At 35.6% G+C, this 21,462-nt stretch overlaps 1 protein-coding gene and 1 non-coding gene across 6 annotated transcripts; both read right to left on the bottom strand.

Moving 5' to 3' along the window:
* Positions 1-581: 581 nt before the first annotated feature.
* LOC112512704 (myosin-11-like) lies at positions 582-12,874 on the bottom strand. Of its 5 annotated transcripts, none has more exons than XM_025118808.1 (10): positions 12,759-12,874; positions 11,604-11,921; positions 4,562-4,624; positions 4,237-4,299; positions 4,056-4,118; positions 3,496-3,558; positions 3,231-3,290; positions 2,723-2,785; positions 1,980-2,075; positions 582-1,232 (listed from the first exon to the last, which is right to left on the bottom strand). In XM_025118808.1, the coding sequence occupies exons 2-10, from the start codon at positions 11,832-11,834 to the stop codon at positions 801-803; spliced, it is 1,134 nt and encodes a 377-aa protein (XP_024974576.1). In that variant the 5' UTR covers positions 11,835-11,921; positions 12,759-12,874; the 3' UTR covers positions 582-800. The 5 variants fall into 5 exon arrangements, with proteins under 5 accessions (XP_024974576.1, XP_024974574.1, XP_024974575.1 ...); XM_025118806.1 differs by having other exon boundaries at positions 2,648-2,785; positions 12,759-12,873; XM_025118807.1 differs by lacking the exon at positions 12,759-12,874 and adding an exon at positions 12,673-12,748 and having other exon boundaries at positions 2,648-2,785.
* Positions 12,875-15,822: 2,948 nt separating this feature from the next.
* Positions 15,823-15,929, bottom strand: LOC112513891. Its single transcript, XR_003069351.1, has one exon. It is a non-coding gene; the product is annotated as a small nucleolar RNA R71 (small nucleolar RNA).
* Between the last annotated feature and the right edge of the window lie 5,533 nt (positions 15,930-21,462).

The following is a 21,462-nucleotide window of genomic DNA, read 5'->3' on the forward strand; positions in this document are numbered from 1 at the left end:
CACAAAATTCGTTATTTTTTATGCCTTTATTCTTACATCAAACTTGATAATTACATGTGTTCCCGTTTGTTCTCTTCATTGTCCAATAGTTGGGAAAATAAGTTTGCAAGAAAATGGAATGCACCGTGCACCCATCTTTATGCAGTTGTGTTTAATATTGAATTGTGAACCTGAGGGAGGTTCAAACGAGAATGGTAACAAAATAATAGAATATGGAAACAGTTAAATCAAGTGCAATAGTGATTTTAGAATAAAATGACATGTGATTTGACCGTTTTCTTATTCTCTTATTTAGTTACTATTCTCAAGAGAATCAAGCAGGTTTGAGATCTGTGAGATCAATCTAAACCGTAAAATCATTATTAATCAACGGTTGATATAAATACATACCCTTTTTCATTAGTTCAACACATTGTGTTTCAAACCAAGCACTCCCTCCCTGTGACCCAAGTCCCAACCATGAAAATGCTTAGAACCCAAAAGACCATTGTGAACACCCAGAAACATACTGTGGTGGATGATTCTGTTGTATTACCATATTGTAATATCTCAATTTTTACATAAACTTCACATGAATTTGGGCAAAAACTTTTTATTCAAAGGGATCCACAGCAGCAAAGAAAAGAAATGGTATCCATTGTGCTTCATCCAAATACAAGTCCAATTTTCTTCATCTGTTCTCACTATTATATCTCATCATCTAAGTAAGGAAATAACAAAAAACTCTCTCCTACTTGTTTTGCTACATATATGAAACCCCACTTCTCTTTTCTTGGTGTATATAAATAAAATTATGGAACTTATATCTCCTGGTTCTTCTGAACCAAGTCGGCCCCACTCACGTATCTGGCAACGAATGATATCAACCGGAAGGGTGCACCAATGAGCGGGGCCTCAGTCAGACCCACCTCAGAAGCTGCTGTTGATGTGGGATCCTTCTCGTCCAGTGGGATTTGCACAATTTCTCCAGAAGAAATTGGATTTAGATTCGAATCCACATTCTTGCTCTTTAATCTAATCACCTCCGACTCCATAACTTCATCTGATTCCGATCCACCCATGTCATCTAGATTTTCAGCTGATGATGATGGCATTGGATCTGTCCCACTTTCATCAATGCCAGAAGCAGCAGCTTTCGAATTTCTGACTATTAAATCCTCCTCGGGTTTGATAGGCAAGTATGATTGGGTTGTTTCAGTCTTTAGGTCAAGCTTGGCATTTAAGTTGTTTACCTGCAATTACATTGCATTATAATTACTAAACTAGAGTAGAAGTTCTGCAAAAAGGTACCGGCCCACGGTCATCACTGGGAGAGGTAAATTGCGTGTTCAGGAGACAGGTGGGTGGCGCCTGGAGTAGAAAGTTAGATACCGTCTCCATCCAAAATTAAGTCGATGGACATATTGCTAATAGCATGGGGATGGAATCATATAATATTTTCCAAAAGAGAGCTTCCAAGCCTCTTGCTTTATAGCGGAAACTCCTACCACAATTGAAAGGGGGAAACGAAAGACCTTTTCTGGTTTCTGGTCCCCCCTGAGCCGCGCGGTGCTTGTGGGAGGGGTGTGCCACGACTTGGTACTTTGAAGGTTCCCTAAATGCTTCTATATTTAAGGTAAAAAGAAAAACCCAGGCATCCTTCCTTTTCAGAGTCATGGAATGGTGATGGCACCCTGACCCCCACGCATGCACAACTGGTTGCAGTTGGACCAAAGTTTATCTGTCCACTCCCATATAAAAACCAAACCAAACTGACCCAGTATGTCACTTGAAAGTAGGGTCCCCCCACGAGGGGGGGGGGGGTGGGGTGTACACAGACTTGTCCTCTCCCCAAAGAGTAGAGCGGTTGTTTCCATAACAAGCAAAAAGGTAGAAGGAACAATGACTACCATATAGCAAACACAGAAAGAGAACGTTTTCTAGATTGAGAAACTAAAGGCTCCGAGTTTAACATGGTGCAACTGATTATTGTAAATTACCTTCTCAACAAGCTTTTCATTTTCAGAAACCAACTTCTCAACAAGTGCTTGTGCAGATTCCAACTGTGACTTCATGTCTTCATTTTCGGTAACATGCTACACCAGCAAACAAAAACAAAATTGTCAGTATAAGTCCATAATTGCTGCTGTCCATAGCTAAGTGCCCCAGAGGAATATTTTTTTTCTTTCTTTTTGAAGTATATAATATTTATATACGCCAAAAGTAACAAATAAACTCACACACCCTCCTCATCTTTGGTGAGGTTTGAACCCCTGACCTCGTGGGAGGCCAAAGACCAAAGGTGATTAAGGATTAATTAAGCATGATACAAAACCCAGATTACTAGAAATATCTGTAGGCTGTGATTGCATCCATTTATTAGTTTTACATAAAATTCAGGCTTTTAGAATTAACTTATTGACATAAGACACAGCCCCAGTTGGGGTAGGCTAAAAAATGAAACCAAATCACATAATATATTGATGATTATTGATAAATCATCAAATTTTTTCTCAGGCTTCATAACAGAATGGGCCTAAGGAAACAAGGTAATCTGGTTAGTAAAAAGCTTTCTAGTCCATCTAATCAAAACATGGGATAGAGGATAAAGAATTTCTGAACACCTTTGAAATGTGCTTAAATAAAAAATGATAAGAATCAAATAAACCATTGTCCTTTCAGAAGATAAATGGGCAGCCACAGAACTCTCGAGATCCTGAATCTTTGACTGGAGATGAAATACATGTTCTTTTAGTTGCCGGTTTTGGTGAGAAATATCATTTCGAGATGCTTCCAGCTCAATCACCTGCAAGGCTTTGGTTTATTTTCAATATCAGAACAAATAAAGCACATTTCTTAGCATGTCTATGGGTAGCATGCACTTAAACTTTACACCAAGGGTCCATGCAGCAACAGCTTTTGCATATTTACAGCTTCAAGTGACAACTTTATAATGAGGCAGACCCAGAAATTTTTTAAGCAGGTGAACAAGATAATTAGCATAATATAAAATAAAACATGTATCAAGTATAAAATATATGGTTTCATTAAAAATGACATAAAATGGTTTTTTGCTACATCTCAATATATTTTTTAGTTCTTTTTTTCCTATCTTTTTGGTTGCTGTTACCAAAAAATTAACCATATTAACCCTTGACTCATATTACTAATTACATAATTTCAACCCCTGACTCATATTAACCATCAGATGAACATTTCAAATAGCTCATCGTGTAGGTAGAACTATGTACCTGTGCTTGTAATCTTGCATTATCCTTGTTTAAAGAGGCAATTGTTTCTGCTGCTGACTTCTGCAACGGAAGGGAAATTCAGACTCAAATTTTTCTATTTGTTCAATCCCTTGAACTATTATGATAAGAAATGCGGAAACACGAAAGTGGCAGTGAAAAGAACAAAAAAACAAACAGAAAAAGAAATTAAAACAGAGTGATGTTTTCAAGCTTCAGGAACCATGTAACCGTAAGTGTTAAAAGTCTAAAGCAGAATAACCACTACCTCTGTAGAACGCAGAGTGGATGCTTCTTCAACCAACTGATTTAATTTTCCCTCATAACCAGCCTGCACATAACACTGATGTCAATCACAATTATTAAAGAAATTTTTATAGGTTACCCTGAAATGTCAAAAGTCCAGAAAGACACACAAGTAATGATGAAAAGAGAGCATCTCCAACAGATACTATATAAATTTTCCAATTTAGAGAATCAAAAGTCAAAATCTCAAAGAAAATTACGTACAAACTCCAACAGCTTCTCTATTTTAGAGATTCCAACAATAATTATATTAGTAAAATTTAAAATACTCAATATCCCAACAAACTTTTAAACAAACTTTCAAGTTAAAGGCTTTTGTTTTAGTTGGAAACAATTAAAAAAACATCTCTTTCCTAGCGTTAAATTTTAGAAAATTCCCCAAATTTGGAGATTTTAACCTTCTCTCTCCTGTTATCTTTATTTTAGAGAATCGTGTTAAAAGCAAAAAGATCTCCAAAATCTCTATTTTAGAAATAAATATAACCGATAAACAAATTGCATATAATTATTAATCTCAACTACCTCTTTCTGGAGCCAAGAATCTTTTTCAGTTTGTAATTGTAAAATTCTTGTCTCAAGATCAGCCTGATGATCAAAACACAAGTTTCACCATGAAAAAGGATATAGCTATAAATAATCAAGCATGTACATAAAAATCATTAGGAATTTACAACTAAAAACTTTGATATCACAATAGCTACACCTCTTTAAGATGCCATAAGTTTCTTTCTTTCTGTGATTGTGAAACATTTCTCTCAAGATCAGCCTTCAACAACAAAAATCATAAGAAAGAAGTAGAGCAAGTTGAAAATAATGCATGCCAGTTAAGGTATAAAATATTGAAAGCAAATTAACCACAGATAGAACACAACTCAACCGCACCTTTAACCCAAACTAGTTGGGGACCGCTTAATGTCATACCTACAGGCATCTATAGAAGCCATGAAGACAAATGCGTAGCAGAAAATAATAAGCATATGAACCTTACTGCATGATCATATCAGTTTCACAAATAAATAAACTATTACCTCCCTTTGTAAGTGCATGTTCAGTTGCTCATGTAATTCTTCGATTTTTTGTTCTAGGGAAGCCTGTAAATTGAATGGTAGCAAGTTGAAACAGGAGATTAGGAAGACAGAATATGTTAAAATGCTGCTAACACATGATTCAGAAGCATGCTAATGAATGCATAGAATTTAATGTCATACACGTATGCTCCAAGTCCACGCTAAATAACTAAAAAGGTAATTAACTGAACTTTGGGGCAGAGAAGATCCCAGAAATAAATGTATTTGTTCCACAAAGGAAGGGATGAAAGAAGAAGACCATAATTTTTTCAACCAAAACAAGATTTTATATGGTAACTAAAACCAGGTGTAAAATAAAAAAACCAAACCAAACCAAACGAACCCGGTAAATCCCACACACAGGTACTAAAATAAAGATGAAACAAATCGACTCACCGTAAAGACATTTGTTCTAGCTGCTGTGGACACATGTAACTGTAGTTCTCTGACTAAAATGTGGGTTCAATGGCATGAGCATAGAGAAAGCATCCAGCAAATTAATCTCACAGCTCTTAGCTCTGAAGAAACATCTGGCAGCTCAAAAACTTAAAGCATACTAATTAAGACACTTTTGATGTCCAGCATCTCCATAAGACTGACAGCCTATAGTGTAAAAAGCTTCACAACTAATCAACTAATATGGAAACTGACAGGCCAACTTAGATGATAAGCCTCCTATTCGTTTTACTTACAAGAGGAGGGTCTAAATAGTTAAAGGGTCTTAGTTGTTAATGTGAATAAGAGAAGGGTATTTTTGGTACTCTTTGGTGGAATAAAGCGCGTGAGAGAGTTTCCTTTAAGTGGAGTTGAGTTGTTAGTGGTACGCATTCTGTTTTGGTACATTCAAACTGAGTGAAAACTATTAGGGAGAGAACCAAACCTCTTGAAAGTCTGGAACCTACCATTTTCTGTTTCTATTTCAATATACAAGCTGTCAATTGTTACCAGTTTACATCAAATTGGTATCAGAGCAGTAAGATCCAGCCATGGCGACAAGGAGTGCGGCAACAAGAATTGAAGATTTAGAAAGCAGCGTCGGTTCAATCGAGAAAAGTTTGGAACGAATTGCACAGCAAATTGAGAAATTAAGCAACGAGGTGGCTAGTAAATTGAATTCGACAGGTTCATCAGATGGTGAAGATGCGAACGATTCAGAAAGGTCGAAGAGGAGGAACGACGACAAACAGGAATCGAGTCGATTCCTAGCTGTGAAAGGCCGAAAACTTGAAATTCCAGCGTTTGACGGAAGCGATCCCGATGGTTGGGTTCTCAGAGCAGAACGTTATTTCTCTCTGAACCGATTATCACAGGAAGAGAAAATTGATGTTTCTTTCATAGCGTTTGAAGGAGCAGCTCTGAAATGGTTTCAATGGGAGAATAGACGTCATCCAATTTTGCATTGGGAGGATCTTCGGAGATTGATTTTGCGTCAATTTCGATCGACGGCGGCAGGAACTCTGTGCGAACAGTTTCTGGCCGTTAAACAAAAAGGTACGGTGGAGGAATTTAAGATGAAATTCGTAGAGTTAGCTGCACCGTTAGAAGGAATTCCAGAGGAAGTGTTTATGAGTCAATTCATAAACGGTTTGGAGAATTCAATCAAGGCGTGCGTCTCCTAAATCCAGTAACGTTAGAGGAAGCGATGGAGTTAGCAATGAAAATTGAAGTGAAGAATGTTGTGATTGCGAAGGAGAGGTCGATCTCTGGATCGGAGAAATCGTTGTCAATGTTTGCTGGTAATAGGAGTATCTCTGGAAGTACTAATTCAGGTAATAATTCAAATACGATGGCTAATTCGACAAACAGAGCGGGATCTGAGTACAAAAGATTGTCCGATCAGGAGGTACAACAGAGGCGAGCCTTGGGCCTCTGTTATCGCTGCGATGAGAAATATTCACCGGGCCATAAGTGTAAGAAGAAGGAATTCAATGTTCTGTTGATTCAGGAAGAAGATGTAATAGAATCGGGCGACAATGATGACGAAAATACAGCGTTAAACGCAGCTGATGTGGTCGAGGTGGGTCAGGAAGTGGAGGTTCATCTTAACTCGGTGGTGGGATTAACGAATCCTAAAACCATGAAAATGGAAGGATTCATTGAAGACCAAAAGGTTGTAATCCTCATCGATGGCGGTGCGACGCACAATTTCATTTCGAAAGAGATTGTTGAAAAATTGAATCTCAAGGTCGATAAAACGAAGGAATATACGATAACGATGGGGACGGGGAATAAGGTGATGGGAGATAGAATTTGTAGACATGTTATTTTGACGGTGCAAAGTTTGGACGTTGTCGATGATTTTTTGCCCATTCAATTGGGTAACAGTGATGTGATTTTGGGGATACAGTGGTTGGAAACGTTGGGAGCAACCTATACCAACCGGAAGCAGCAGGTTATGAAGTTCACGGTCGGAGGAAAGTCGGTGGCATTGAAAGGTGATCCAGCTTTGGGTAAATCTTTAGTTTCATTGAAGACTATGGGAAAACTAATCCAACAGGAAGGTCAAGCCGTGTTAATGGAGTTTGGGGCTTGTATGTTGATTAGTGAAGTGTCCCAAGAAGTTTTACCAACGGTACAAACTGTTTTGAAAGAATTTGATCATGTGTTTAATATGCCGAAGGGGTCACCACCGATGAGAGGCAAGGAGCATGAGATTATTTTGAAAGAGGGTACAGATGCAGTTAATGTAAGGCCCTATCGCTATCCTCGTTATCAAAAGGACGAGATCGAAAAATTGGTAAAGGAGATGCTAGAAGCATAAATTATAAGACCGAGCAGCAGCCCTTTTTCAAGTCCGATATTGTTAGTTAAAAAAGATGGCAGTTGGAGATTTTGCATCGATTATAGAGCTTTAAACAAGGCAACCGTAGTAGATAAATTTCCTATACCGGTTATAGATGAGTTGTTGGATGAGTTGCATGGTGCTCACTGCTCAAGTGTTTTCTAAGCTTGATTTAAAATCAGGATATCATCAGATTCGTATTAAGGATGAAGACATTCAAAAAACGGCGTTTCGGACGCACCAAGGTCACTACGAATTCAAGGTAATGCCCATTGGTTTAGTAAATGCACCCTCTACATTTCAAGGGCTGATGAATGAAGTTTTCAAGAATTATTTGAGAAAATTTGTGCTAGTTTTTTTATGATATATTGGTTTGCAGCCGATCAATGGAGGAGCATCTTGGCCATTTGAGACAAGTGTTTGATTTGTTGTCTCATTATAAATTGTATGCCAATAAGAAGAAATGTGAATTCGGTCGGGAGAGTTTGGGGTATTTAAGCCACATCATTTCTAGTAAAGGAGTAAAGGTTGATGATTCTAAAATTAAGGCAATACTAGATTGGAAAGTGCCTCGTACAGTGTCAGAATTAAGAGGTTTTCTGGGATTGTCGGGAGTATTACAGAAAGTTCATTAGAGGATATGGAGTTATAGCTAGTCCTCTCACGGATTTGTTAAAGAAAAATCAATTTGGTTGGACCGAGGAGGCACAAATGGCTTTTGAAAAGTTAAAGGAGAGTTTGTCCTCACCTCCGGTGCTTAAACTTCCTGATTTTTCGTCAGATTTTGTGGTGGAGACAGAAGCTTCGGGATTTGGTTTGGGGCTGTTCTGATGCAGAACGAACAACCTGTGGCTTACTTTAGTTTTAGTCAGGTGCTGGGGACGAGAGCTCGACAGAAGTCGACGTATGAGAAGGGACTTATGGATATTGTTCTAGCAGTTAACAAATGGAGACCTTATTTGTTGGGACGACACTTTACAGTTCGCAGTGACCAACAGAGTCTGAAATACCTGTTGGAACAATGTGTGGTGGAACCGGAATATCATAAATGGATGAGTAAGCTGATGGGATACAATCTCTCGATTGTGTATAAACAGGGGAGTGCAAATAAGGCTGCTGATGCACTCTCCCGTAAGGAAGAAAGCTTGGAATGTTCGAATTTAAGTATACCATCATGGAGGCAGTGGGAAAATATTAAAAAAGAGTTGGAAAAAGATGAGTTCTTGATGAAAATAAAAGAAGACTTATTGGAAGATGCAGGTGCACATAAAGGGTTTGAGTTGCAGCAAGATCTATTATTCTTTAAAGGCAGATTGGTGGTACCTAGGAAATCGGAGATTATTTCCTTATTATTCGAAGAATTTCATGCGTCTCCCATTGGTGGTCATACTGGGGAGGAAAGAACATATCAAAGAATGGCAGCGGAATTATTCTGGGTAGGCATGAGAAAGGATGTGTCAAATATGGTGAAAGAATGTGAAACGTGCCAAATAAATAAAGTGTTAAGTGGGTCTCCGTCGGGTCTGCTACAACCATTAATCCATTATCACTTCCGAGTACGGTATGGAACGATAGCTCGATGGATTTCATCGAGGGATTGCCTACTTCAAGAGGAATGAACTCTATTCCGGTGGTGGTCGATAGGTTCAGCAAGTTCGCTCACTTTGTGGGATTGAAGCATCCATTTACAGCACATTTCGTAGCAGAGATTTTTGTCAAATAAATTGTACGCTTGCATGGTATACCAAGTTCTATAATCTCTGATCGTGATAAAGTGTTCCAAAGTATATTTTGGAAAGATGTTTCAAGCTGCAAGGGACAACTTCGAAGTTCAGCACAGCCCATCATCTGCAGACGGATGGGTAGACAAAAGTTGTCAATAGGGGGCTGGAACAATACTTAAGATGTTGGATTTCAGATCAACCTCGTCAGTGGAGTAGATGGTTACCATGGGCTGAATTGTCATACAATACAGCTTTTCATACAGCCCTTAAATGTTCTCCTTTCAAAGTGTTATATGGCCGAGATCCACCCCCGCTATTGAGATATAAGAGTTTCTCTTCTATAGTTCAATCGGTTGATATCGAATTGATGAATCGGGATGAGATTTGGGATGAAGTGAGATCATCTCTTGAAAGCTCAATGCAGAATGAAACAACGTGCTGATTTGAAAAGAACAAAACTGGACTTGGTTTCGGGTGAGTGGGTGTTCTTGAAATTGAGACCGTACCGACAAAAATCTTTGGTTAAAGGGAACAGCCCAAAATTGTTGGCAAGGTTCTATGGTCCTTATAAAGTGTTGGAGAAGATTGGTAAAGTCGCTTATCGTTTAGATTTACCAAAGGGGGCGAAGACACATCCTGTTTTCCATGTGTCTCAACTTCGAAAAGTTGTCGGAAATTGTGCATCTTCGAAAGACATTCCAGCTCAATTGACTGAAGAAATGGTACTACAAGTGGAACCTGAATCTCTGTTAGATGCAAGAGCAATGGTGCAAGGTGACCCAGGAAGCTTAGAAGTTTTGGTTAAATGGAAGGGGTTATCAGATTTTGAAGCTACTTGGGAAAATTTAGAAGCTTTGATTCAAAAGTTTCCCAACAATCACCTTGAGGACAAGGTGAAAGTTTTGGAGGGAGGTATTGATAAGCCTCCTATTCGTTTTACTTACAAGAGGAGGGTCTAAATAGTTAAAGGGTCTTAGTTGTTAATGTAAATAAGAGAAGGGTATTTTTGGTACTCTTTGGTGGAATAAGGCGCATGAGAGAGTTTCCTTTAAGTGGAGTTGAGTTGTTAGTGGTAGGCATTCTGTTATGGTAAATTCAAACTGAGTGAAAACTCTTAGGGAGAGAACCAGACCTCTCGAAAGTATGGAAACTACCATTTTTTGTTTCTATTTCAATATACAAGTTGTCAATTGTTACCAGTTTACATCAATAGGATCCAAATACAGACATAAGCTCTTACAAACATAACTCGGGTGGTTTACACATAGAAGTCAATGCCATTCTAGTCTAGAACCACTTTTTGACAACAAACATAGCTCCAGTGGGATCCAAGTTTTAAATTTTAATGCCCTTAGATATACATAGTTAAGCTATAAAATTTACATAAGGTAACCCATGTTATCAATGAACACAAAGAAGCAGAAGCATTGCCCATACCTGTTTATCAAGAGAACTTGTTAAATAATAGGTTTAGCATATCTGCATTATAATAGTAGCTAAATAAAGAGTGAGATAAAACGCTATTGAGATTTGAAAAAGTCAAAATGGGAGAAATCTATGGCATTGTGGCATTTCTATTGCCCATGGTCAATGTAAAGAAACGCCTACTTTGGTAACAAGCAGCCTTCCTTTTTCTGAAGTTGGAAAAATGATGCCATTTCCTCCTGAAGGTGCTTTATATTGACAACCATTGTGGAGATTTGTATTTTTAAAGACCCAACATGACTGGCAGACTATACCATGATATTAGAACTCTTGCAAATACTTAGTGCCTTCGAATTGTTTCTTCCTTTGGTTTATACCCATGAAATTATGTTTTAGAAGTTCCAGAAAGTATACCATAATATTAGAATTCTTGCAAATAACCAACTAGCATTGAAGTCATCCTTTCCAGTTCATATATACCCAAAAACCTGAACCAAGCACCTTTCGCCAAACCACTCCAGATATATCCAGCTTAATTACAGGAATTCGGATCTTGTAAAACACATAACGAGTATACTAAGGATTTCATATAGCTTTCTAAATATTTGGTCAATCTCCGACATACAATAACATCAAGACTGCTTAGGCTGATCTTTATCTCCTAAAATAGTTAATCCACCAGTTGCTTCCAACTTGTCACTAGTGAAATCTCATACTATATTCATCTTGCCAAGTATTTTATTTACAAACCATGTGCACCCATTTATCTAATCCTAGAGTTCAAATAAAATCAGGGTATGTAAACCTGCGCATTCCAATGCCAAATGCTCAAATCTCACTCTCTGCCCTACCATAGAGAATCTATTCTAACTAAAGAAGAAAAAGAAAATTTGGGACATGAAATCCTGTATTGGAGTGTTTTTGGTGTTAATGTCAGAGTCATTGTGGCATTATCGGTGTTAGATTCAGAATGTTTATGGTGTTATGCTTTCTTGCTCTCATTTCCCTGAGAGAAGTAAAAAGTAGAAGGTTCGGTAAGCGGAAAATCTAGTTTGGCCACAAACAAACTTACAGTTTCGGCTCCATTGATAGGCTGTTCATCTGAATCAACAACCCTTTGCTGCAAACCCTTGTTCTGGACATCTGTATTTTCAAAGTTCAGATTCTGATGATTCGGCTTAGTCGCATTGACATGATTGTTATTTTCAGAAGTCAGTTCCCCAACACCAGCAGATACACTCTCGTTGACTTTCCCCTGCTTGTTCTTCTTTTTCTTTTGTCTCTTCTTCTTTTCGTGCTCCATTACTTGAAAAAAAATTCAGAGACCAAAACCAAATAGTTGGAGCAGTGTTGTCACTTTGACTACAGTATTATGTCGATACTTCTTTACCTGCATACATCACAAATCCCCACGTAGTCAAGGCGATATACAGTTACATGATTTACGTCACAATGGTTCATATCTGGCATGACTAGACTACCTCTGTTTTGGGGAAAGAAAAAAATACAGAGAACCCATCCTAGTTCCTAACTGATATTGACAAACAAAATTGAATTCCATGTGTAATAACTGCTATATTCATGTCATCTGGATAACATAACCATATTTACAAAGAAGGTAGAGCAACCAAAAAGTTTGAATACTTGATAATGCAGACAAGTCTATCTGAAATCTTAATCCCAAAAGGGCAATAACACATCTTGAGAAAAGTGAAAAGGGATTAGTTCTTATAATACCAAAACAGATGGATTGACAACAACATTCCCTGCTTTTACTTTTTCCTTCTTTTTGAACATCTGGCTCTCTTAGAAAATCTTGGGGTCATTTATTGCTTTCTCACGGTATCAATGCATTACAAGTTCATAGCAACTCAGAGTCAAATTTGTGTTAGTTCAACAGCTAAATTGGACAATGGACAGTCCATTGAAACTGGCAATTACACAGATCCATAAATTGAAACTAGTAACCCCGAATATAAAATTTTACATACATTGACATGTAAACGAAAGGCTAATAATGACCAAACAGATTGATATACAAATTCAAGATTAGACATTGCATTTAGTAAATGGTTATATGATGAAATCGAAACCAGAAATGTTAAAAAGAAAATACTACGGCATGAGAAAAAGAAAAACACCTGCATACATCAAGAGAAGGATGACGCGTGAATCGAGTTTAGATGAATCCCAGTTGCATAAGAAAACAAAAGATAAGTAAACTTACATGCAGATCTGAATTGCAGATTTCAAAACGTATAGTTTTATATTAGGGTTCTTGGAAAGTGATCGTCAATCGTTTCAGGAGAAGATCTGCGTTTCACCCCCTCTAATTTGAAATGGGAATCGCCTTACTGCTCCCTATTTCACGTGTCAGGACCTTCCATTTTGAGGAAATAATATTAAGGTCATAAATAGATTTTTTATATGGAAATTTATTAAAATATTCAAATTTTTAAGGGTTGTTTTACTTACAAGAACCCGCGTATTTAATTACGGATCCACAAAATAATTTACATTTTTTATTTTTATTTGTAAAAAATTTATATTTTTCATCCAGGTTTGCAAAAAAAAGTTACATTTTTTATATAGGGTCCACAAAAAAAACTTAAGACTACAAACCTAAGGTTATTGTGGTAAATTTTGTAAAAATATGGTTAAGAGGTGAAACCAATCGATAAAAATGGTTATTTTAATTTTTTTTATATTTTAAAAATAATTGATAAAACGACGTTTTTAAAGTTAAAAGAAAAAAAAAACTCAAAAAGTCTTTTTAAGTTTGTGACCAAGAAAAAACTCAAAAAGTATTTTTAATTTAAGCCATTAAGTTTGTGAATATTTTTGTATGGAGAAAGTCTGAAAAATCTAATAGAATTTTCTATTTTGAATGGTTTAATTTTTAAACTATTTTTTAAATTAATTTTTTTTTATTTTTTTATTTTGTATGATTAAGTCTTTGAACTATTTTTTTAAATGAAAAAATTATTAAACTTTTATATTTTAAATAATTAAGATCTTGATTTTTTTTATAAAAAGAAAAAACTATCGGACTTTTAGTAGTGAGTTAATGTAACTTTTTTGAGTTAAAAGAATATAGGTAATCAATTTCTAAAAGTGCGATTATTTATTTATTAAAAATTAATCAATCAAAAAAATTAATGGTTTTTCCATTCAAAAAGAGAAAGTTTAATGATTTTTTTCATTTAAAAAATAGTTTAAAGACTTAATCATTCAAAATGAGAAATTTTAATGATTTTTTATCAAAAAAATAGTTTAGGGACTAAACCATTTAAAAAGGAAAAGTTTGTTGGGTTCTTTTTTCAAGTTTTTCCTAATTCTTTTGAACAAATAAATCATTAAACTTTTTAAAATTAATCAAATAGAACTTTTAAATTATTAAAATGACTATTAATCTATTGTTTCTAAAAGTTTTGAAAAATCTAGAAAAATGCCTAATAAAATTTTCGATTTTGAATGATTAAGTTTTTAAATAATTTGTTAAACAAATAAGTTTTTAGATTTTATAAAACTGAAGAAATAAATTACGTTAGTCCAAGAGAAAGATTCAAACAAACTAAATGAATTTTTTGATTTTAAATGATTAAAATTTTCAGGACAATAATTTTTAAACAAATTAATTCACTAATTAAATGAATCATTTTTAGCATTTTATCTAATTTTTTATTAAAAAAGTTAATGCAAAATCCATCTCTCCCTCCTTCTCCATTGACTAGACTCTCACTCTCCGACCTTCATTGATAATCACCGTCTCTCTACATCTTCTGCCAACAACTATTTAACGGAGATATATATGCATCAGAAGGGAGACTTCACAAACAAAACCGAGGTTCTTGGGGAGTTTGTTTCTAAGCAAAAAACCAGATATACAAACTGTTCTTGAGAAGTCGTACGACCAAATCAAGGACAATAACTGCTATTTTTCAAGACAAACATGGTAGGCAGATGCTCTTATGTCACTCTTACTATTAGCAATGAGTCGTTAGTTCTATTGTTTTCTTGTTCTTTTGTTACTCTTTAAGTATTAAACTATTTGAAGTGCTTGATTGATTTTGCGTTTTTTATAAATATCAAGAGTTTGTTTCTAAGATTCCTATGGGTATTAATGAGATGTCCATCCTACAACTACACTATATGCTTTTGTCAAAAGATAAGTTTAATAGCAGATAAGTTTGGTAACTCGATAAGTTTGGTAATTAGTGATAATTAGAATAAGTGTATATCTCTAACTAATGTATATCGTTTCTTTGTAACTATTTCTACAGTTGGAATGATTGAGAAGAGATCATGGTGTAAATTATAATATGGTATCAGAGCCATTTTTCAAAACCCCTAGAAATTGTTTCTTCTCTTTTTCATAACTCTCACTACCCTATTCACCATCCATGCCCTGCAACGACGCCACCTCTGATCCCAAAACGTCTCCCGATGATCAACCCAAAACACCCTTCCACCTCGCTTTGATTGTGTCCAACATAAGCACGTTCATCCCAATCACCCTAGAGATCGAAAAGGTGCAATACGCATCTTAGGCCGAGTTGTTCAAAATCCATGTTCGAGCTTATCAGGTATTGGATCACCTTATCCCCCCCGGGACACCACCATCGAAGAAAGCTTATGGAACGGTCTGGATGCCTTCGTGCTTCAACGAATTTATGGCACCATCTCTATGGATCTCCTGCACACTATTCTTGAGCTTGATTCTACTGCCCAAACAGCTTGGTATCATCTCAAAGACATCTTCCAGGACAACAAGAACTCTTACGCTGTCTATCTCGAGCATTAAAAGGAAAAGAAGGGTACAAAGAAATTTGTTGTCTATTCTAACTACTCTTGAAATGGCTCAAGTCGGACCTGATCCAATACTCAATCCTGATAAGGAGGTTATTAGGCTTGCAAATTCAAGGACTGTGGCATCATGGACTATACTATTCCAATGTTAAATCAATTACCCTGGAATGTGTAAGCCCACTATTGATGGTGACCACTTTGAATTTAAACCCATCATGTTCCTCATGTTACAAACAAATGGTCAATATGTTGGATTACCATATGAAGATCCTAATTTGCATCTTAAATCTTTTATGGAAGTCACTGACTCTTTCCATCTTAATGGAATTTATAGTGAAGCGTTAAGGCTGAAGTTATTTCCTTTTTCGTTAAGGGATAGAGCCAAAGTATGGTACAACTCTTTGCAACCAGACTCAGTCACCACATGGAATGAGATGATTGAGAAGTTTTTAAAGAAATATTTTTCCCCAACCAGGAGTGCCAAGTTCAAAAATGAAATTTATCTTTTTAGACAAATGGATGATGAAGCAATCCTTGATGCTTGGGAGAGGTACAAGGAATTACTAAGGAAATGCCCACATCAGGGCTTACCCTACTGCATTCAGTTGGAAACATTTTATAATGGTCTTGACATCACTGCTAAACAAATGTTAGATGCTACTGCAGGTGGAACCTTTACTTACAATACATATAATGATGGTTTTGATATTTTGGAGAAAATTTCTAACAACAATGGTCACTGGCCATATCCTAGAGCAATAGTACCCAGAAAGACAGCAGGTATTCATGAAATAGATTCTTATACTGCTCTTACAGCACAGCTAACAACAATGACCAGCTTGTTGAAAAGGTTGTCCCTACTGCTAATATTGTTGCTACTGCAGTATTTTTGAAGCCTTCTCTGTCCAATGTGTGTATTATGGTGAAGGTCATACTTTTGACCAATGCAGCCTTAACTCTGAATCTGTGAATTTTGTGCACAACAGACCTGCCCAATTTTCAAAAACCTACAACTCAAGTTGGAAAAACCATCCTAATTTCTCTGGAACAATCCATGTCTAAATCCACCAGTTGTAAAAGAGCAAAGACAAGGTTTTCAACCAAATGTTTCTCAAAGTCAACCTGCTCATTTTCAACATCAGTCTAATTTTCAGAATAAGCAAAACCAGCAAGGTGATTCATCCAATTCTTTGGAAACATTGCTGAAAGGTTTTATAAATCAAATCAACTCAGCAATGAATCATCAAAATGCTAGCATTTGGACTTTGGAAACACAGATTGGTCAAATAGCACTAAAGTTGAGGAACAGACCTGTTGGAACTTTACCCAGTGATACTGAGATCCCTAAGATACTGACCAAAGAGCATGTGAAAGTTGTGACCTTAAGAAGTGGAAAAGATCTAGTAGAAATTCCACAAAAAGCCATTATAGAAGCTAAACCAATTGCTACAAAAATACCACTTGTTGCTGCAACAACCCTTCTTGTTGTTTTTAAACCTACAATAAACCAAGAATCTGCACCCATGCCAAGCAGATAAGATTTTCCATTTATTTTTCCTAGTGAAATAGAACCAACAACCACAAAGCCAAGTCCAGATAGTGTTGTCAAAGGTCCACCGCCCAAAGACCATGTTGATATACCACCATCCAAACCAGTAGATAGTGCACCTACCATGCCTACTGTCCAAAATCCTAAGAAGCCGGTGATTAACCCAGTTCCACCTTATGTTTCTTACCCACAGAGGTTAAGAAACCAAAAGGAGGAAGTTCAGTTCAAAAAGTTTTTGGATGTATTCAAACAATTGCACATCAATATTCCATTGGTGGAGGCAATTGAGACTATGCCTAGTTATGTCAATTTCTGAAATATATCTTGAGTAAGAAAAAGAAATTGACTTGATATGATACTAGGGCCCTTACTGAAGGATGTAGTGCCCTTTTGTCAAACAAACTTCCCCCTAAGCTTAAAGACCCTGGAAGTTTCACAATTCCTTGTTCAATAAGTGGGAAACATGTTGGAAAAGCCCTATGTGATTTAGGTGCTAGCATCAATCTTATGCCCTTATCTGTGTTCAATACCTTAGGCATAGGAGAGGCTAGGACAACCACTCTTACCTTACAATTGGCTGATAAATCCATAGTTTTCCAAAGGAAAGATATATGACATGTTAGTACAAGTGGACAAGTTCATATTCCCTCCTGATTTTATAATCCATGACTTTGAGGCAAATAAAGACACCTCTATTCTGTTAGGAATAGATTTTCTAGCCATTGATAGAACCCTCATTGATGTTCAAAAAGGAGAGTTGACCATGAGAGTGTAGGACCAAAATGTCACTTTCAATGTTTTTAACTCAATAAAATATCTGGAGGAAAAAGAGGACTGTTCTGTGGTTGGTGCTATAGATTCATGGTGTCATGAGGAAGCTTTAGCAGAAATCCTAGGTGAAAAGATAGAATCATTTGAAGATAGTGGTGAAGAGGATAGTGATTTAGAGGGTAGTGATGAGATATTTCAGCAAGCTGCAGTATATAAGCTGTTAGAAGATAAACCCAAACAGAACCCATTGCCATCCTTAGAATCCCCACTAGACTTAGAATTGAAGAACTACCTTCCCACTTTAAGTATGCATTTTTTGAGAGAAGATAACAAGCTACATGTGATCATTTCATCATCATTAGAAGAAAAACAGGAAGAACATCTAGTAAAAATGCTTCCATCCCATACCAAAGCCATAGGTTGGACCATCTATGATTTGAAGGGTATAAGTCCATCTATTTGTCAACACAAAATCATTTTTAGAAGACAAGGACTTTACCTCTATTGAACCTCAAAATAGATTGAATCCTATGATGAAAGAAGTGGTTAAAAAAGAGATTTTGAAATGGTTTGATGCTTGCATTATTTATCCTATAGCTAGTAGCTCTTGGGTAAGTCCTGCCCAATGTGTGCCTAAGAAAGGAAGTGTGACTGTAATAGAAAATGAGAAGAATGAACTAGTCCCAACTAGGATAGTGTCAAGATGGAGAATATGCATGGATTATAGAAGCTTAACAAAGCAACCCATAAAGACCATTTTCCCTTACCTTTCATAGATCAAATGTTGGATAGATTGACTGAGAAAGAATACTATTTCTTTTTAGATGGTTATTTAGGCTACATTTAGATTGCTATTGCACTTGAGGATCAAGATAAAACCACTTTCACTTGCTCCTTTGGTACACTTTCACTTACTTGTAACTAAACTCTTATTTACATTTTTCCACTCAGCACAAAGAGATTTCTCAACCATATGAGTTATCTCTTCCACTCTTTTATTTAAGACCCCTCACCTCTCAATTACTCAAGGATTACTTCTTGGGTAGAACTACCAGTTCTGGTAGCTCATTGAAGCACATTTAATCTCATACATTGATTTTATGAAATACATCCTAAAAATTCAAATATATTATACTTTGAAAATTTTCAGAAATCAATATCTGGGTACGAGTCCTGAATTGATATATTCAAAAATCAAAACACTGAAATACGAGTTCTAGACTGATTTATCTAGAAGTCTAGACATGAAAATCGAGTTCTAAACAGATACTTTCATAATTAGAAGAGTCAATAAATAAATTCAAACACTAAACATAATGACTCAGTAAGCATGATGTTTACAAACAAATATTCAATGTTTAGAATGTTTAATTGTGAAAAAAAGTCACAATTAATTTTTTTAGATATGAATTTAATCATTAATGTGAAAAGATACACAATGAAAACAATTAAGATTTCAAACGAGTGTATTTCCATCGAAAATTTCAACGAACATATGAGACGTGGAAATGACAAATTCAAAAAAATTTGACACATGACAATTCAAGGATTGATTTCAAATCAGAAAAGAAACAAACACAAGGAAGTTTCTCAGATTGAACTACCATGGTTCTTTGAAAATCAATATTCGCCTACTTACATATTACATGGTACTCCCCCTCAAAAGAGTACAACCCTTTGAATGTACAGACATGTGATGTGAATACTCTGATAAGAATGCACATGACTTTCCTGCAAAACATATTAGAAAGATTTTGGTTCCCAAGCTTTATTGGGTCCTCCGAGGTTAGCTTTTAAACAATTCATTTAGGAATCAGGGATATTGTATGTACCATACCATCTATTCACATACCTCTAATTTACAAAATCATTTGTTCCACATGTTGAACAACGCAGTTTCTCTTGTCTCAGACTGATTAGCTTATTGATAGACCTGACAAAACAAGGCAAATCAGTCCTAGAAACACATGACTTTGTATCAACTGCATGAGATTTATGTGACTTGTTTCCAGCACAGTCATATGTAGTTGATTTCTTCCCCCAAACGATCTTCAACTTTTTGGAATGATTATCTAACCAACAACAGAATCATTGTGGAACATATTAGAATTATGAGTCTGATATCTTGAAAAAATATATGAATTGGAGATCTATTAGAATAACAGTTCGATTTGACATTTGAAGAATAATTATTCTTACAAATATTGCTTGGAGAGAAAGGAACAATGTTATGAATTGAACTTGAAGCAGTTCTATAAGAGAAAACAGAATCAGTATCAATTGAATCATTTAAGGTGAAAGAACAATAGTGTCGGGACTAAGCTGTTTAGAGATGTCAACCTTTGCTGAATTCTCTTTTATAATCTATTTAGTTTTGAAAATCACATCCCCAAGTTCTTTAACTTTGTCAGCTTAAAGCATTAAAGCATTCCTTTCTCTAAAGATCAAATCATAATTCTTTAAAAAACCATATCTTATATTCTGCTCAGCTACAAGATATGTTTCTAACAAAGATAATTTTTTGAAAGTTTCATTTTTCAAACATTTTTCTCTCATATTCAAAATCTTTTTCCAAATTCTTCCTCTTATAAGAAATTTCTTTAAAAATTTCAATACTCTTTTTATGAGTAGATTTCTTGTTATTCTCAAAAGTATTTCTTGCAACAAGTATCTGCTTTGAGAGTTCAAGATTCTTTGTCTTAAAAACTGTTCTTTCAACCTCAAATTCTTCTTTTTCCTTCTCAAACTTATTTCTTTCAATCAGAACAATCTTTTCAAATTTAGACATCTATTTTGAAAGCTTTATAGTTGTCATCTCACACGATTTAATTTTGCTTTCAAAATCTTTTCTTTCAACATCAAAACTGTTTTTCTTATCTATAAAAACCTTTCTTTCTTTCTCAAAATCCTTCTCACTATCATATATCTTTTTCTTTAGAATGAATTTTTTTTCTCTGAAACACTTTTCTCATCAAACAAAGATTTTTCTAAATCAGTTGTTTTCTTTCAGAACTTTTTTCAAAATAAGAAGTTTTTTCTTTAGATCAAGATTCTCTTTTTCCAACACGTTATTTTCTTTCTCTAAATCTTTTACTTTCTTTTCTGAACAACAAAATATTCCTAGAGATAAGTTTTCTCCAATAACAGCTTCTGAATAACCTTCATATTGTTGATCTGTGTTGATTCATAACCTGCAATATTGTCATTCAAGTTAGAAATCTATTTTTGTAAATCACAAATTGAAGAAGACATTGTTACCTGATTAAAATGATCGTTAATCAAAATGATTATCAGAAGATTTGAAAAATCCAAAATAAACAGTGTCCCCCTACTGCGACTTAGCACAGGGGTCCCGCTTATCGCACGAGTCTTGTGCGATAAACTTGCTATGAATAGTAACTTATCGCATGAATATTGTGCGATAAACTCAACTATCACAGGATGCTATGTATGAGCACTTATTATATCGCAAAAGCTTGATACGATATACTCAACTATCACAGATAGCTATGCGAAACTGTCGTAGAAACATATGCGATAAATCCTATTCGCACGATACTAGGAATGAACAGTAAAAGTATCACAAAAGGTTAATGCGATATATTCAACTATTGTAGATAGTGTCATGCAATAGTTCCAACTTGTGATAACTGGATTCTGCTTATCACTTGAGGTAATGAATACGTGATTATTTGTTAAATATTTACGTAACAGCATGATAAATTGTTATATTTGATCATGCTAGTATGTGAAGTTATATACATAAATGAGCATGTATGCATGAAATGTATGTGTGGGATGC

Source organism: Cynara cardunculus (genome assembly GCF_001531365.2).
Source record: "Cynara cardunculus var. scolymus isolate 2C chromosome LG 5, CcrdV1, whole genome shotgun sequence".
NCBI classification, from domain to species: Eukaryota; Viridiplantae; Streptophyta; class Magnoliopsida; order Asterales; family Asteraceae; genus Cynara; species Cynara cardunculus.

What these genes read in the sequence shown, in the direction of transcription:
- LOC112512704 (XM_025118806.1), bottom strand. Translation starts at nt 11,834, where the DNA reads ATGGAGCACGAAAAGAAGAAGAGACAAAAGAAAAAGAAGAACAAGCAG. An exon ending in ACTTATGGCATCTTAAAGAG is followed by an intron (nt 4,119 to 4,236) that starts GTGTAGCTATTG and finishes TTTGATCATCAG; the next exon opens with GCTGATCTTGAGACAAGAAT. An exon ending in ATGCAAGATTACAAGCACAG is followed by an intron (nt 2,786 to 3,230) that starts GTACATAGTTCT and finishes AAAGCCTTGCAG; the next exon opens with GTGATTGAGCTGGAAGCATC.